Source organism: Plenodomus lingam, assembly GCF_022343315.1.
Source record: "Plenodomus lingam strain CAN1 chromosome Unknown contig_23, whole genome shotgun sequence".
In the NCBI taxonomy this organism is placed as follows: domain Eukaryota; kingdom Fungi; phylum Ascomycota; class Dothideomycetes; order Pleosporales; family Leptosphaeriaceae; genus Plenodomus; species Plenodomus lingam.
In genome coordinates this window covers 896137-911761 of record NW_027093940.1, presented here as the reverse complement: position 1 = coordinate 911761, position 15625 = coordinate 896137, and the positions used below count along the sequence as shown (strand labels likewise).

Below are 15625 nucleotides of genomic sequence, written 5' to 3'. Positions count from 1 at the left end.
ATCTAAACAGAACCAACACGTGACAACCGACACGAAGAGTGTATGTGGGCTGCAAAACCTCTGGTGCATATTTGTGTACTATCCCCCCACTTCCATACATGTCAACCGTACATGGCAATAACCATGTATTATACCGTCATCCCGCACCCCCAGCCAGCCCCAAAAGGCCCGTTATCGGGCAGCCTGACTGGAATTTTGTAGGCAAGACCAGTATTTCCACAGGCATGTCCAGGCTAGAAGGGACGATGGGGAGCAGGCTCTATCCTCGTCGCGTAAAGTATTAGTTTTAGGCATGTTTTCTATTTGGGAGGTGGGAGCCAATGGCAGTGGTCTCACGTGCTTGGTTTGGCTTGTGTTGGACACATGCATGCCCAGATGGGAATCCCTACCGTGGTTTCTCGTTGTTTCGTCATCATGGCTTCTGCTTCTCTCGTGCCCTGCCTTACTCTACCTTGTCTTGCCCTGCCCGGGGCCTGCTGAGTGGGTAGCGTGCAGCTTGCGTGAAACCTGGCGGGCGACTAGAGTAGGTGGAAGAAGAAAAAGGGAAAAAGGAAAGAGGGTGGAATTTTCGAGAAGGGGAGATGATGTAGGTATTGGTCCAGTAGGTACTAGGTACGGTAGATCGAGTGGGTCGTGAATCTTTCTTCCGTCTTGGTCTGTCTGGGACGGTAGTAGGTAGTAGGTAGTAGGTAGTATAACGATAATAGTAGGTTCAGTACTGGTTCCTGTTGGTCGCCCGGTGAGCCGTGGCAGGCTGGGTAAAGCAACATGTAACATGTTCGCAGACACGCCATGGAACCCCATCAGTCACTCGGTGAGGGGCAAGGGTACCGGTAGGGCTTCTCGGCCGGTCAGCTGAAGGCGCAAAAGGGCTGCGTGCAAGTCGGTCCTTGGTTGGGTTGGGCGCAGCAAGCGAACACCCCCTCCCCCAGCCCACGGATGGAAGTGGCTGCCTTCTGCGACCCAAACATGATGTCACTCCCTTCCCACCCTTCAACCGCCCTCCAAGCAGGAGGAAGAACAACGCCCCTCCACCCGACCCAACCCTGCACCGACAAACCACTACAGTCCTACAATCCTTGGGTCCCCAACCCAGCAGCCGGGACACTCGACATCTCATGATTCATCCGTCTTCCTGCCCTTGCCCTCGCCCAATCCTTTAAAAACCCAGCTGTCTGCCCGTGCCCCCGCCGACCAGACGTCGACTTCATTCCCCTCCTACTCGTCTCGTATTGTCACTTTTCAGGCACCCCTCATTCTTCTTCATTTGCGACCGCCTGCGTCGTTCCCCCTCCACGCCAAAGCCTGTCTTGCAATTCAAGCACAGCAGCACAAGTCAACCCATTGTCATAGCCATTCTTCCGCCGGTACGCAACCGCTTACACTCCAACCGTTCCACGGCCACTGTTTCTAGTCTTGCACGTGCATGCGCTCACATCCAGCTTCAGGGTTCCCTAGGCAGCAGAGCCTGAGCCACACCACGACATATTCGTTGCACCACAGACTGCCGGATTCCTGGGAAGCCACGTGTTTGCCCATTGTGGGTATAGAGCGACCATGTCCGAGTACAGTTATGCCCACGAGGTCCCGCGCCGGCACCGCACCAGCACCCGGGAGCCCGAGTATGTGACGGAGACGACGTACATTGAGCGCGGCGGCCGTGGAGCACCGCCAGTCCGCGATCTCGTCTACCGTCCTGCCCGCGAGGACAGCATCGAGGACATTCCGCGCGACTTCCCTCCGCCAGGCTCCGAGTACCGTCAGACCAAGTACCGCGAGGAGTATGCCCCGCCGCGCCGCACCCGCTCAGTCAACCGCGGCTACGACGACGACGACTACTATTATGGCCGTCGTGACCGTGGACGTGGCCATCGTGACCGCGACTACGATGACTACTCTGAGTATTCTGAGCGCCCCAAGCCCTCTCGCCGCAAGTCTATTGTCGACCAGGTCAAGGACTTTGGTGAGGCAGCCGGTTTGGGTGGGGTCATTGGCGCAGTCACGGGACGCAGCCGCTCACGCCCACGCCGTGACGACCGCGGCTACGACAGCGACAGATACTATGATGACCGTCGCAGCCGATACGACTCGAGGTCCCGTAGTCGCAGCCGTGGAGGTCGCAAGTCGGACAAGTGGGAGCAGGCTGCCAAAGCCGCCATTGTGGCCGGTGCCGTCGAAGCCTTCCGCAGTCGCAAAGAGCCCGGCCCCTGGACAGGCGCAAAGGGACAGCGGATTGCTACTGCCGCTCTCGGCGCTGCTGGTATCGACAGTCTGATCGACAAGGACCCCAAGGAGCATGGCAAGCGACATGTTGCCGAGTCGGCTCTGGGCGGTCTTGTTGCCTCTCGTCTTGCCAATGGCTCCCGCTCCCGCTCTCGTGCTCGCGGCCGTGATGACTCCAGATCACCCTCTCCACGTCGCTCCCGGTCTAGATCCAGGTCCATCTTTGGTCGCTCTCGCTCCCGTGGACGCTCAGCCTCTCGCAATGGTGAGCACGAGGACGGCAATGGCATGGCCAAACTCGCTGGTACCGGAGCGGTCATCGCAGCAGGCAAAGCTCTCTACGACCGTGTGCGTTCCAAGTCACGCTCTAGAAAAGAGCGCTCCCGCTCCCGTTCCCGCTCCTCTAGCAGGGACAGCTATGTACCATCGCGTCGGGGCAATCGCCGCTCGTACAGTCGAGGCCGCGGTATGGACGACAGAGACTCAGAGGCTCGTTCCAGAGCTAACCCAGATCGCAGACTAGCCGCAGCAGGCGGTGCAGGAGCCGGTGCCCTCGCAGCCACTGGCGGAGGCGGACAATTAGTGAACCGCCAACGAGGCCGTAGTTCTAGCAGCGAATCCGAATCGTCGACGGACATGGAGGAGCGCCGCAAGAAGCTACGAGGTAAGGAGCTCATCACCGCCGGACTAGCCACGGTCGCCACCATCCACGCCGCACACGGAGTCTACAGTTCCATGGTCGCATCCGAAAACCGCCGCAAGCAAGTTTCGGAAGGCGAGATCACGCCTGAAGAAGCACGCAAACGCAAATCGAAGAATATGCTCCAAGACGCTGCTGCCGTGGGTATCGCCGCCCTGGGTATCAAATCCGCCTACTCTGAGTGGAAGGAGATGAATGAGCAGCGTCATAGTGTGAAGGAGCTCGAGATTCGCCGCCGCAAGCGCAGAAAGGCGCGCGAACGACGGGAGAGGGAGGCCCGGCAGAATGCCTTCAACGATCTCGGTATGGGTGGCGCGTCCATGGCTAATCCGTACGCATATCCTGTAGCTGCACAACCTTATCCGACGAGTTATGCGGACTCGAATTCGTATGGTGGTATGCCTCCGCCGCCGATGGGTGCGAGGTACTAGCGTGTTGTTTTATTACTATTCGACCTTGATTGTTTGCCCTGGTTACATCTCTTTCTGGTCTTTTTGGGCGGAGGGCTTCTTTACATTAAGGACGGCATCGGTTCGTTTAGAGCATGCGTGATTTGGTCGTTTTTCTTGTCATTGTGTCTTGTTTTGGTTTGCTGTTTTGCGCATTCCAGGGAGGAAAGAAAGCACATTTGGTCTTCGGATAATGACTGATTGATGGCAAACACACACGAGAGTCTTCCGGCTCCAATTAACGATGATGAAACTTTAATGACAATGAGTAGAGAAATTCTTAGCACAATGAAATGGGTTTATACCTTTCTTTAAAGAAGACAAGACGTTGAAATTAGGTCGTGACAGTTAGTGCCCGTGTGTATTGAGGGTTTTCTTTGTTTACTTTGGGCTTGTGACGTAAGGGTTTCCTCTACAGTTAGTTACTCTAGTTTGGAGTTGGGTTAGGTTGGGCTAGGTTAGGGCTAATTTGTTAGTGATTGAATCTCTGTCATACTTTCTCCTGCTTTCTGTGTCCCTAGATTACCGGTGATGTTACATTTGCCCAAGTGCAGTGAACTTGTCCTACGACAGGATAACTCAACATATCAAAACACGGCTCAAATTTAACATCTTCCCCCATTCTATCACCACACCATCAGTATTCTTTCCTTGTTGAATGTCCATTTCTTATGCTTTTTCTATGCACCACCTAGTCTTCACCATGTCCTTTCGCTAATGTCTGTGCTGTCTCAAGAGCAAAAGATGGATGTCGGATTTTCCCAAGCTTTTCCCTTGTTTATATATTTCCAGTGCGGAAATGTTTGGGGGTGCTTGCTTGGGTCCGGGTTACTTTGCTGGTGTTTGTGTAGATGGGAGTGGTCAGGTGTGTTGTGGATAGCAAACGGCGCTGAGCTGTGGGTACATGAGTGGCGGTGGGCTGGGGTTTCATGGTCGTTATAGTTGGGGGGTTTTTTGGGTTGGCTTTACTTTGGGCGAGTTGGAGAAGGACGTGATCTCAGTAATCTTGTTTTGCAAACGGTGTCGTGCCTTCCTGTCTGGCTTCGACTTGTCAACACATTCAGCACCCAAGCACTACACAGCTTGCAACACCACACACTTCGAATCTTTGTACCTCTGCAAACATGAGCGGCTGGGCGGCGCCAACGACGATTGAAAAGGGGCGAAAGCCCAACAAGACAATTCCCGTACCTCCCGAATATCGTGTTGTCACGCTTGCGAGAGAGCGCGATCTACTGGTCAATGAAGTCTTGGTCAACACTGGTTGCACAGTCGTCCCGTACTCGGAACAAGGTCGTGTTACGCGTTTTGAGATATATGGCGCTGCTGCAGATGCTGCGGTTGCTATGATCAACAAGTGGATCTCAAAGGCGCACGTCAAGTCCAAGGCTGCTTCGTCCTGGGCGAAGACGCCAGCGTTCAACGCCAATGATTGGTATTATGAGCAGATCACGGAGATGGAATTGGAGCGCAAACAAATGTTCAAGGGGCCAGTACCTGAGATTGCTGAAGATGCTCCCAAGATGCACAGCGTATGTGACATGATAACTTCTGAGAATTCCGTGGCGCTAACCACATTCACAGGTCGTTGTTGACTGGCCAGAAGATCTTCGGAACTATCCCATCACTCCTCGTGATGCCTTTGGCAACAAACTCGAAGCTTTGAATGATCTCAGGATGCGCGACGAGGTCTTCATCACTCTGCTGCCGAATAGGAATGGTCTATGGCAGGTCGAGATCAAGGGCTTTGAGAACAAGAACGTTGAGACTGCAGAAGCACACTATCGTATCATGATTGACAAGGTTCGCGCAGACACTCTCGGAATGCAACACAATCTCAACCTGATACTTGACGGAACCGAGGGTCTTGATGTCCTGCTTGAGGAAGCCGAAGACTGGTTCCCGAACCGCACTGACAAGATTGTCCCACGCCTCATTCATTCACCCATGATGTTTCAGAGAGGATGTTTCAGAGAGGATGGCCTGTATCCTGCGCAATACGCACAGATTCAACGCTCTATAAGGCAGGCTCTTGAGGCCGTTCGACGTAAGAAGGGCTCCTATGACTTTGCCATCCGCCTTGGAAGCTTGGTGCTTGGCTCAAAAAACGTGTCTGCTGACCATATTGGCAAAACTTTCCAGAGGGATGATTTTCTCCATGCTGTCAATTCTAGGGTTGATCTTCTAGTCAAGAAGTGGTGAGTTGCGTGATCATAAACCTTTGGAGTGAAGATCAGGGAGCCCAGTTGTTAACCTTTGTAGGGCGTTTGACACTGAGACTGGATGGAAAATGCTACACCGACTCATGGCTGCTGTCCATCTGCTCGAGCCAAGCAAGGCCGCTGGCTTCTTTGGATTTCTTCCCCCTACGCTCGAAGAGACCCGGCCCATGTTCCGCGGAACTTGGGTCTTCAGAGACCCTAATGTGGCTGTCGCAAAGCCTGCTGTCGCACCCTTTCGCCATGCAGGCAGACCCGCTCTTGCGCAGCCAGCAACCACCAGTGCTCCGGCAGCTCCAGCAACACCCAGCAGTCTGTTTGTTGTACAGGTTGATTGGACAGATGACGAAGAAGGTCTGTACGAGAAGCTCGATACCCGTTTCTACAAGCTGGCAGCTGGAAAAATGGGACCAAATGTCAACATGAACATCATCCTGCTCGAGTTGGGAGAGTAAGTAACTCGATCAACCCAAACAAATTTCGCAAACGCTGACACCAAAGCAGGAGTCGTGGCTGGAGCTTTGCCCTCGAATCTTTGATGCCAGTCTCAACCAAACTCGTCTCACCTGCGCTGCAGGGCTTTGCTAAGAATGTCACGATGCAACCAAAGTACGATATTGAATCAAATGAATGCTTCGCCCGCTGGGACGCCACACCGACAATCAAGCAGTACCTTGTAACCTATCGTCTGGACAAGATCTACTCATTTGGCATCCAAGACACGTGCTACAAGGTCGAGCATACAGCCATGTGGTACGCTGGAAAGGAAAAAGCACCCGTCTGGGGCCTGGCCGTTCGTCATGTAGAATGGGCCGCTCATCTTGCTGAGCTGGAGCGTCTGCCTGTTGGAGATGAGGCGGCTTGGGGCGACACCATTGCAACCTTTCTTCCTGACGACGGATGCATGTCTTCTATAGACCCCGATAGCAGCAAGAAGCAGACCAAACTGGACGGCGAAGAGAAGCAGGATGAGCATGCGCGCAATGGGATCCGTGTTCTCTTCCAGAAGGTGATGCAGGTTTCTGAAGTTGTCAGCTTGGTTACTACTGCGACTGATGGTGGGGTCTTGCTCGGAGAGTAGAGATGATGGTGATGTTGCAGATTGGGTAGGGCCACGATGAACCTCAGAGGGGGTCATAGCTAGGCGGGCCGTTCGTCTGCGTATGACTAGGCTTTGGGTATACAGTTGCTGTATTTACAGGTGAAGAACCCTTGGGGTCCCTGAATCCAACTGTGGATATGATATGCTCTGAGCTTCTACAGCTTCAATGGCTGTGACATGCACTGTGGTTCTGTTTTCCTCCTCATATCGAGCCTTGGGAAGCCGTCATGATCTTGCACCCACCGACCTACGCCTCACTCGACGTATGCACACACACCTAGGAATTCCCGCAATCCACACTGCCCAAAAGCCCTTCAACTCCCCTTGCCCTTGCCCTCATCCTCCTGCTGACTCAACACCTTGACCCTCATAACCTCCTCCACCACCCTAACATTCTGCGCCTTGCCCTGAATCACACCCTCGAGATCCCTCAAACTCTCCCCCAGGTCTTTGACCTTGCGCTCATAAAACGCCTCGGCGCCCTTTACATCTTTCTCGACAAAAAATCCCGTCCCGACATCGACGAGCACGTGCTCGGCGTCTGTGAGCTGGCCCGGCACATAGAGCGACGAGGTCAGCGGGACGAGCAGCGGTTTCGCGGCCGCGTTGGTGTTGATGCCGTTGGCGAGCGAGGAGAGGCAGTCGCGGAATTTGGACTGCGCGGTGCGTAGCGAGGTGAAGGAGTTGGAGAGGTGGGTGAGTTCGGCGTCGAGCTGGGATTTTAGGTCGCGGAGTTGGGGGAGGGGGAGGCTTGTGATTTCGACTTTTGGAGGGTTAGCTGGTTTTAATTCCTGGGGGTTTTGGGGGGGGGGGGTATTGTGGAAAAGAGGAGTCTGCTTACTTTGGCCGGGTTGGGCGCTGCTTTGTGAGGCCATTATTGTGTGGGGTTTAATTGGTGGTGGTGGTGTTGTGGACTTTGAGAGGGAAGGTTTTGGTGGGGGGTGCAGGAGGATGTGATGTTAATGATGTGGGGTAGCTTGGGATGGATTATGATAGGTAACGTGAGAGCGCAATGAGACTGGCATGAGACTGGGAGTTTTGTTGCTTCCTTACCACACATTGTCACCACACTCAATTGATGTTGCAAACCTTGCGTGTACCGGTACTGCTCACTCGCTCGTCAACACGATGCTATTCCTCCACAGCGCGTTTCACTAAAGTGCGCAACGTACCGTATGATGGGAAACAAAAGATACAAAACTTCGACACGACGCAACCTGTACTCTTCAAAGGCAGTTTTGCAGACTATCCCGCAATTGCAAAATGGTTTACACAGGATCATCAGTCTCACACTATACTAACACCCGAGCTCTCTCACCACGGCGATGCCATTGTCCCCCTCGAACTCACGCGCTTCGCCTCGCCAGAGAATCCCAAGGCCGCAACATTTGAGCGCTTCAATGCACCCCTCTCCCTCTTGCTTTCACACATGACTGGGCCAGAAACACCACATATGCGACTCTATCTCGCCCAACACTCGCTCTCCGACCTCCCCCTCGCACTGCAGGACCAGCTCCCCACGCCAGCCGTGCTTATGCAACTCGGCCGCGGCGACGTCTACGCGAGTAGTTTGTGGATGGGGCGACCGCCGACGCGGACACCCTTGCATCGCGACCCGAATCCCAATCTCTTTGTGCAGTTGGCGGAACGGAAGATTGTGAGGTTGATGAGGCCGGAGGTGGGTAAGGGAGTGTACGAGCGTGTTAGGAGGGAAGTAGGGAAGGGTGGGGGGAGAGCGAGTATGAGAGGTAATGAGATGATGGAGGGAGATGAGATGGTTGGGTTGGAGAATGCGGTTTGGGGCGATCATGATGAGGGAGAGGGTGTAGAGGCAGAACTGGAGAGTGGAGACGGATTGTATATACCGTTAGGATGGTGGCATGCTGTTCATGGGATTGGAAAGGGCGCCAACTCTTCTGTGAGTAGTTTGCAACGAGATAGAATAACGCATGCTAATGGGCTATGCGCAGGTCAATTGGTGGTTCCGCTGATGAACCGTCTACTTGACTTCGACCCTCACAGCAGCTTCTGTCCCATCAACCCAGGTTCCAATTGACCTCGTCCCCGGCACAATCTCCACCTCGCGCATGATCCGCTGCATACCGATATCCGCCTCGCTATCGTCTGACTCCCACTCTTCATCTGTCACACCTCCCATCGTCTTCCGCGCGGACATCCAATCGCCCGTCTCCCAAATCATCCTACATTTCAGCGGGGGTACGCCAAATCGTTTCCCCACGATGCCTAGCACTGTGTATGCCGTACAGCTCATGGGTATTTCCGCTTCAAATACCGCCTCACCAGGTGCTCGGTGAAACTTGATCTTCACAAGCCGCGCAGCCAGTGAATTGGGATTCACAGCATCCACCGAACGCTTCACATCCGGCTCGCCATACTCCTCACACAACCAGCCATACCGCGGATGACTGGCTAGAATCTGCTCCCGCAGCCCCTCGGGCGCGAATTGCACCTCCTTCGCTATCATGGATAGATAGTATGATTCGGCATTTAACCGCTCCTTGTCGTTGATCGGGCTGTGGTTGAGCGTTTTGAGATTGCCCAGCCGTGCGAGGGTCAGCATGTACCCGTCGTCTGGGGTGAGGACCCGGCCGTCCGGGGCGTGGAGATTTTCGTACAGTGGGTTGTGGGAGACGCGGAGGCTGGTGAGGCCCGGGAAGACGTGGGCGAGGGACTCGATGAAAGCCCAGGCGGAAATCTCATTGAAGGAGAGGTCGACTTCGCGAACCGATGGGGGGAAGATGGGTAGAGGGGTCGTCGGAGTAGTGGTGATGTCGGAGATTTTGTTGGATTTGAGAATTAGGCGGGCGAGGTTTGGGAGTGTTGTCAGAGATGCGAGGGAGGAGAGGGAGGTGATGAGGTTGTCTTCGAGAGTTAGGTCGGTGATGCTTGGGTTGAGGGTATGTGAGGAGAGCGTGCTGTACAAGTTGCTTGATGCGGAGAATGTGGAGAGGATGGGGAAGAGATGTGTGAGTCTGGCGAGATCTTCCCATGGTAGAAGATTGTCCTCTAGCTTGAGGACCTTGATGCCGTGAAAAGCCTTCAAACATCTTTCTCGCTCGATATCTGTGAGCGTCGTATCCCTGAATCGCGTTCCACTGGCACATTGGATTAGCAAGGCCATTTTGCCAAATGACAACAGAAAATACAGCACATACTCTACTCTCAAACTTCCCAACCGATCCAATTGCTCACAAATCCCCGCCACCTCTCTCCACTCCTCAAATAGATTCCTACTCAGATCCAGCTCCATCGCCTTTGGACACGCCTCCCTAACATCCGTCTTCTCCCCCTCAGCCATCCACCTCTCTCCCCTCGCCTCAGGCCTCCACATACACAGCCCATCAAGAATGACAATCTTGAGCTCAGACAACTGCGCCAACTGCTTTCGAATCTTGTCAAAGCCCACCTCCTCTGCAACCTTGCCACTAAATTTGATCTCCCTCTTCTCCTTGCCCTTACCCTTGCCTCTCCCCATCTTCCCACCCAGATTCACCGGTTTCCCATCAACACCCCTTTGCACATTAAACACAACCTGCACATGTGGATCCACAAGCCCATCGTCTTCTTCATCCTCGTCGTCAGACTCAGATGCATATTTTGCCTTGAGCGCCTGCACAAAAGTGCGTTTTTCATCCGGTTTCCTGCTGGGTCGGACAAAGGATGCGGATGTTGGCGAGGGGTGCAGACAGGTGAAGTATTGGTGGCCGTTGTGGGAACCGGAGTGTTTGCCGCGGGTGGGATCGTCCCATTCTACGCCGAGCCAGGTGCCGGTGGTGGAATGGACGGGGCCGGTGTAGCGGACGGTGCAGGGGTGGGAGGCGTAGGAGAGGCGTTGGCCGGGGTAGAAGTCTTTGGAGTCTGGCATTTTGTGGGATGGTGAGGATGGTAGTATTGGGGACAGGAGGTTGATGGTTTTTGTTGGATTGGGTTTGATTGACGCTAATTTCCTTGTGCTGAAGACATCTCGATTCTTTACTTTTATGGAGGTTGTCGTCTGACAGCTGAATGTGGTAGAGGTTTGTGGTGGTGAATGTGTAGAGCTACCTGGAGCACGTGACGTCCGACATGGTAAGGCTGCTAGCGCGATATCTAATCCGCGCCACCCCAGAATTTCCAGTCGCGACATCATCTTCACACACAGTCTACAAACACCTTCCAAAGAGCTTGTTGCACACTCTTCGACAACACAAGATTCTCCATATATAGTGTCACAACAACCTCACCTTTCCAGCGAAACTCTGCAAACCTCATAATATGGATTACCAGGTATGTCCCATCACCTATAGCAACACCTCACCACCCCAACCAAACAACTGACTCCCAAAAGAACCGCGCAGGTTCCAAATTCGGCGGCGGCGGTGTCGCCTCCCAATCCGCCACAAATGCCGACCGCCGCGAACGACTGCGCAAACTTGCGCTCGAAACCATCGACCTGGACAAAGACCCCTACTTCTTCAAGAACCACGTTGGCAGCTTCGAATGTCGTCTCTGTCTCACCGTCCACCAAAACGACGGCTCCTACCTCGCACACACACAGGGTCGCAAGCATCAAACCAACCTCGCCCGCCGCGCCGCAAAAGAACAACGAGAAGGCAAGCGCGACGACGTCAACCAGCAAGGCCTGCTCGCCGGCGTCCAGGTCAAGAAGAATGTGATCAAGATTGGACGACCGGGATACCGCATCACCAAAGTCCGAGACCCGAATACGCGGCAGAATGGCCTGCTGTTCCAATTCCAGTTCCCCGATCTCAACCCGGGTATCACGCCCAAGGTCCGCTTCATGAGCGCGTACGAGCAAAAGGTCGAGGACCCGGATCCGAATTACCAGTATTTTATTGTGGCGGGCGAGCCGTACGAGACGGTTAGTGTCAAGTTGCAGGCGAGGGAGGTGGATCGGCGCGAGGGCAAGTTTTGGACGTGGTTTGATGAGGACAACAAGGAGTTTTGGTGTCAGATTTTGTTTAAGACGGAGCGGGATGAGCGGTTTAGTGCTGTTCCTGGGTTGGCGCCGGGGAGGAAGTGAGGAATTGCTTTTGTGAGTGTGTATGTGTGTGGAGTCGGGACTGGAGCGTAGGAGTAATGAGGAGATGGCATGCGCTGTACGACGGCAGTATTCTGGGACTTCACGATTTCGACTTCCTCAGCCCAATGGATGTTTGCTACGAAAAGACTGGATGGTGATGGCGCCAGTCTACGGGATACTGAAGTCGCATCTATCATCAAAACCTGCAGATATCCGCAAAGCACACGCCCAACCGTCTCACTCCGGCCAAAAGAGTATTTTGCATCAAAGCACGGCGTTTACAAGGCGTTAAAATTACCACTGAGTATGTATCTGACATGAACTTTTCCCCGGCCTAAAGTCGGCAAATATATGCAAAAATCACTATATTCCTCCTATCCAAACAAAGACATCTCTACTAGAATTATGGACGAGTTGGGGAACTACATTTGCAATGCTTGTTTTCCCTCGTGGGAAGGGGTAGGACTTGATCTGTGCATAGACGAGCACTCCAGCGTCTAACTAGAACGCACGATATCAGCCCCCGAATGTTTGCATCCCTTGTGCATATGTACTGCATACTACAATCAGAACAACATCGGCTTGCACAGGAAATGATTTAGATCCCATTACTGATGCAGAATTTCTCGAAACCACGGCTGGAACCATTGGGTTTCGATACTTCCCACACGTGTATCCTAGAGATCAGTGTGTATGTAGCGTAACGCCCTTGTACATGATGTATCCTACCCATGGTATTTCTATGCACCATTGAAGATTCCTGTTTGGGAATCCTCACCTCCAACATAGCGGTACCGGTACGGCAGTTGGCGAGCATATTATACATGCGCATGGTTGCATATAGACAGGCCTATCCATATCCACCCTTTGTATCGATCTAAACTCCAGCCTGACATGCACGCCATGCGTCTTCGTAATGCAGCACATGCCACACCTCATCACAGTACCTACACAGATATGTACATGTAATACTATAGTTGACCATGCCTATTCCGCCTCTCCCCCCCTCCCCCATCCCCTGCCGATCACCATCCCCCCTCGCGTAGCATTTCCAGCCACCAAAGCCCATGTACATAGTATGCAGCCCACTGCGTTTTCCTCTAGAGTGACTTGGGCATGAGCCCAACAAGGCTAATTGGAGCTCGGATCAGGCATGCCCGGATCTACCTTTATTTTTCCCAATCGCACAATGGTCTGGTGCACATGTTCTACTAGATCGCAAGGGAATCGATCCAGCCCAACCATTCCGCTTCTTCCTCCCGCCCGTTCTTTTCCCGTGGTGATTGGCGAACAGGGTGCCGGCTCGTCAGGCCGGAAATCTGCGGATTTTGTGTGGGCGATGATGGGCGTTTGCGATGCGTTCATCGATGTGCATTGCTGTAAAGCTTCGGACCCCTGTATATATATATTTTTTTGTTTGTTTTTCAAGTCTGCATAGGTGGTTAGGTCACCACTATTTGTCTATCCAGGACCTGGTAGAGATTTTGCACCATTTCTCATTCTGATCGGAGAAGAATCTCGCATCCATGTTAGAGTGGAATCAGCAAAGTGTCCTCCGCTACATGCATGCGAGATAGGAGGCCAATGCAGGTGGCGTTTTCCCTGCTATCATGCACGCTGATATCACCACCTCACTCGGCGCAAGAACAAGAGTTAGCTGGATGAGTTTAGCAGCGGAAAATGCGGTAGAGCAAAAGGGTCCAAATGCCCGACCAGGCGTCTGGACAAACCTGTACGTTTGTTTTGCGGGGCTCGTGCCAGGCTCGGTACCGCACGGCTGTCAATCGAGCAAGTCGACGAGACGCCAGGCCGAGCAGAAATCCCCCCCTTGGGCAGTAGTAGGTAACTTCCGCATGCTGTTTTGCATAGACTTTTTGCTTGGGCCCCCTTTAGCGTGCTTCCTTGCATTCATTCACAGCCAGCTTCGGGTGTCTAGCCGCAAAGAGTCCAAGTCGCAGGCGGAGAATTGTTGCAGCTTGCCAGTGCGGATGGAACTCCCGGGCTGCCAAGAAGGAAAATGGATGTGTAATTGTCATTATGATTTGTGTCTTGTTGGATGGAGTACATGTCCGAGATGGGATGACGATGGCATTTGATGCATGGAGATGTTAGTCGCGGGAAAGGCACGACGATGGGAAAAAGAAAGAGAAGAAGGAAAAAGAAAAGCAAAAGCCACATTACACGCACATCTGTACGTACAGATGCATATGCAATCCATCCCGAATCTGATCCAACTAATGGACCTAAAAAAAATCGCGAGATGTCCAATCCTTCCCGATCCCAACTGACATCATCATCGTTTTCCCTTTGACTTCCGTCCGTGACATGAGCGCATATTCGAGCTCTCCTTTACGATGTTTGACGTTATTCGAGAAGAACAATCTCCTCCGACGTGTCTCGAATTCACGACTTCCTTTGGTGTCATTGGTTTCTTGCACTGGGGCTCCTTTCTGTTGTGGGAAAATCGCGCGGCCGTTTCGCCCGCTGGGGATTGCGAGTGGTGGTGCAGGGGAGGAGAGCGGAGAGAGAGGAGAGAGAGAGAGAGAGAGAGATGGAGATTGAAAGTCTGAAAGAGGGTGTATGGCCCGTTGTGGCCCTGGTCTGCCCTGGCCTACCCCTACCCTACCCCTACCTCATGTACAAAGTACAGTAGAGCATGTATCAACCGCCTAACCATTGGCATCATCCCCATCTCCACCTACACGACTCCCCTCAGCAGCGAAAACAAGCCACTGAAAAAAGTACAGATACTGACTGCATCTACAACATTCTCTGCCCATCACCATCCACCCCGCCAAACCCAAATAAACCCAACAAAATCCCACATCCCCCACCCCCACCCCCATCCAGCCCCGCGCCCAACTTCCCCATCACCAAATTCCCATAGCCGCAATCCCACCTCCCCTCCCTCACCCCCAATGCCCTACCCGGCCCTGCACTGCAATCCCGTGCCGCCCCGCGCCTGTGCCCGTGCCAGTCACACACACACACACACACACACACACACACACACATACACACACACAGAAGACATCTAGAAGCGCAATGAGAGCCTCATGCACGAGCACGAGCACAAGCACGTGCAATGCACATCATCACATCCCATCACATCCCATCACACACCAACCCATACCATCATTAGCGTGTGTGTGTGTGTGTGTGTGTGTGTGTGTGTACATTTGCCTTCTCCCCCCTCCCCCCTACACAACACACAAGCGAAGTAGAGTAGCGAGTCGCACCGCACACATGCACTGCCCACCACACCACACCAGGCCTACCATGCAGCCCACCCCCTTGTTGCGGCCCGGGCGAACGCACACCCTCACGTCCGTTGTTGGGGAAAAAAGGAAAGAAGGGGGATGAGATCCAGGAGGCAGGTTTGAATCGGAGACCGGGATTGTGCATGCAGAGTGTAGACGGTGCTGGCTCGTCTGGTATAAAGATGGTTTGCGGCATGGAGAGGGGAGATGAGTTTACGATATTCCATGCCTGTTTCCTTTGGCCCTTTGGATGCGAGTGTGCGCTGCGATGCGAGGCGATGTGGGAATCACGTGCAAGATGGGGAATCTTTTCGCGTTCAAGTCCCCGTGCGAGTGTCATCCTGCATCGCTGCAGTGGGAAGGGAAATGTCACGGTTGCGAATCCATTGTCTATCATGATGCTGCCATCTACACCCACATCCACACCCAACGCATCATCACGCCTGACAAGCACACATTCAAGTCACGCCTCCACACGCACATGCACAAAACCCCCAGCGCTAACCTAAACTCCCCATCCACCTCACATGCACAATACACCAACCAGCCCCGACCCCACAACTCCCTATCCACATCACCCAAGTACACAACACACAAGTATCCCGTCAACACACGGCCAGGGTGATGA

General features: G+C 53.5%; 8 protein-coding genes across 8 annotated transcripts; 4 read left to right on the top strand and 4 right to left on the bottom strand.

Annotated features, from left to right (window-relative positions):
• Window positions 1-1557: 1557 nt before the first annotated feature.
• On the top strand, window positions 1558-3354 carry IAQ61_006032 (uncharacterized protein; the record flags this gene model as incomplete). The annotated part of the gene is made up of 1 exon (XM_066097033.1): window positions 1558-3354. The coding sequence occupies one exon, from the start codon at window positions 1558-1560 to the stop codon at window positions 3352-3354; it is 1797 nt and encodes a 598-aa protein (XP_065953025.1).
• A 1142-nt stretch (window positions 3355-4496) lies between these two features.
• Window positions 4497-5574, top strand: IAQ61_006031 (uncharacterized protein; the record flags this gene model as incomplete). Its single annotated transcript, XM_066097032.1, has 2 exons — window positions 4497-4865; window positions 4957-5574. The coding sequence occupies 2 exons, from the start codon at window positions 4497-4499 to the stop codon at window positions 5572-5574; spliced, it is 987 nt and encodes a 328-aa protein (XP_065953024.1).
• A 720-nt stretch (window positions 5575-6294) lies between these two features.
• IAQ61_006030 (uncharacterized protein) lies at window positions 6295-6729 on the bottom strand (the record flags this gene model as incomplete). Its single annotated transcript, XM_066097031.1, has 1 exon — window positions 6295-6729. One exon carries the CDS (start codon window positions 6727-6729, stop codon window positions 6295-6297), a length of 435 nt encoding a protein of 144 aa, XP_065953023.1.
• Window positions 6730-7007: 278 nt separating this feature from the next.
• On the bottom strand, window positions 7008-7568 carry IAQ61_006029 (uncharacterized protein; the record flags this gene model as incomplete). Its single annotated transcript, XM_003835899.1, has 2 exons — window positions 7008-7456; window positions 7535-7568. 2 exons carry the CDS (start codon window positions 7566-7568, stop codon window positions 7008-7010), a joined length of 483 nt encoding a protein of 160 aa, XP_003835947.1.
• Window positions 7569-7771: 203 nt separating this feature from the next.
• On the top strand, window positions 7772-8749 carry IAQ61_006028 (uncharacterized protein; the record flags this gene model as incomplete). Its single annotated transcript, XM_066097030.1, has 1 exon — window positions 7772-8749. One exon carries the CDS (start codon window positions 7772-7774, stop codon window positions 8747-8749), a length of 978 nt encoding a protein of 325 aa, XP_065953022.1.
• Window positions 8693-10579, bottom strand: IAQ61_006027 (uncharacterized protein; the record flags this gene model as incomplete). The annotated part of the gene is made up of 2 exons (XM_066097029.1): window positions 8693-9809; window positions 9870-10579. The coding sequence occupies 2 exons, from the start codon at window positions 10577-10579 to the stop codon at window positions 8693-8695; spliced, it is 1827 nt and encodes a 608-aa protein (XP_065953021.1).
• A 258-nt stretch (window positions 10580-10837) lies between these two features.
• IAQ61_006026 (uncharacterized protein) lies at window positions 10838-12201 on the top strand. The gene is made up of 2 exons (XM_003835902.2): window positions 10838-10980; window positions 11042-12201. Exons 1-2 carry the CDS (start codon window positions 10969-10971, stop codon window positions 11735-11737), a joined length of 708 nt encoding a protein of 235 aa, XP_003835950.1. The 5' UTR covers window positions 10838-10968; the 3' UTR covers window positions 11738-12201.
• Window positions 12202-13295: 1094 nt separating this feature from the next.
• Window positions 13296-15440, bottom strand: IAQ61_006025 (uncharacterized protein; the record flags this gene model as incomplete). Its single annotated transcript, XM_066097028.1, has 4 exons — window positions 15016-15440; window positions 14027-14354; window positions 13468-13564; window positions 13296-13394 (listed from the first exon to the last, which is right to left on the bottom strand). Exons 1-4 carry the CDS (start codon window positions 15392-15394, stop codon window positions 13296-13298), a joined length of 903 nt encoding a protein of 300 aa, XP_065953020.1. The 5' UTR covers window positions 15395-15440.
• Window positions 15441-15625: the final 185 nt, after the last annotated feature.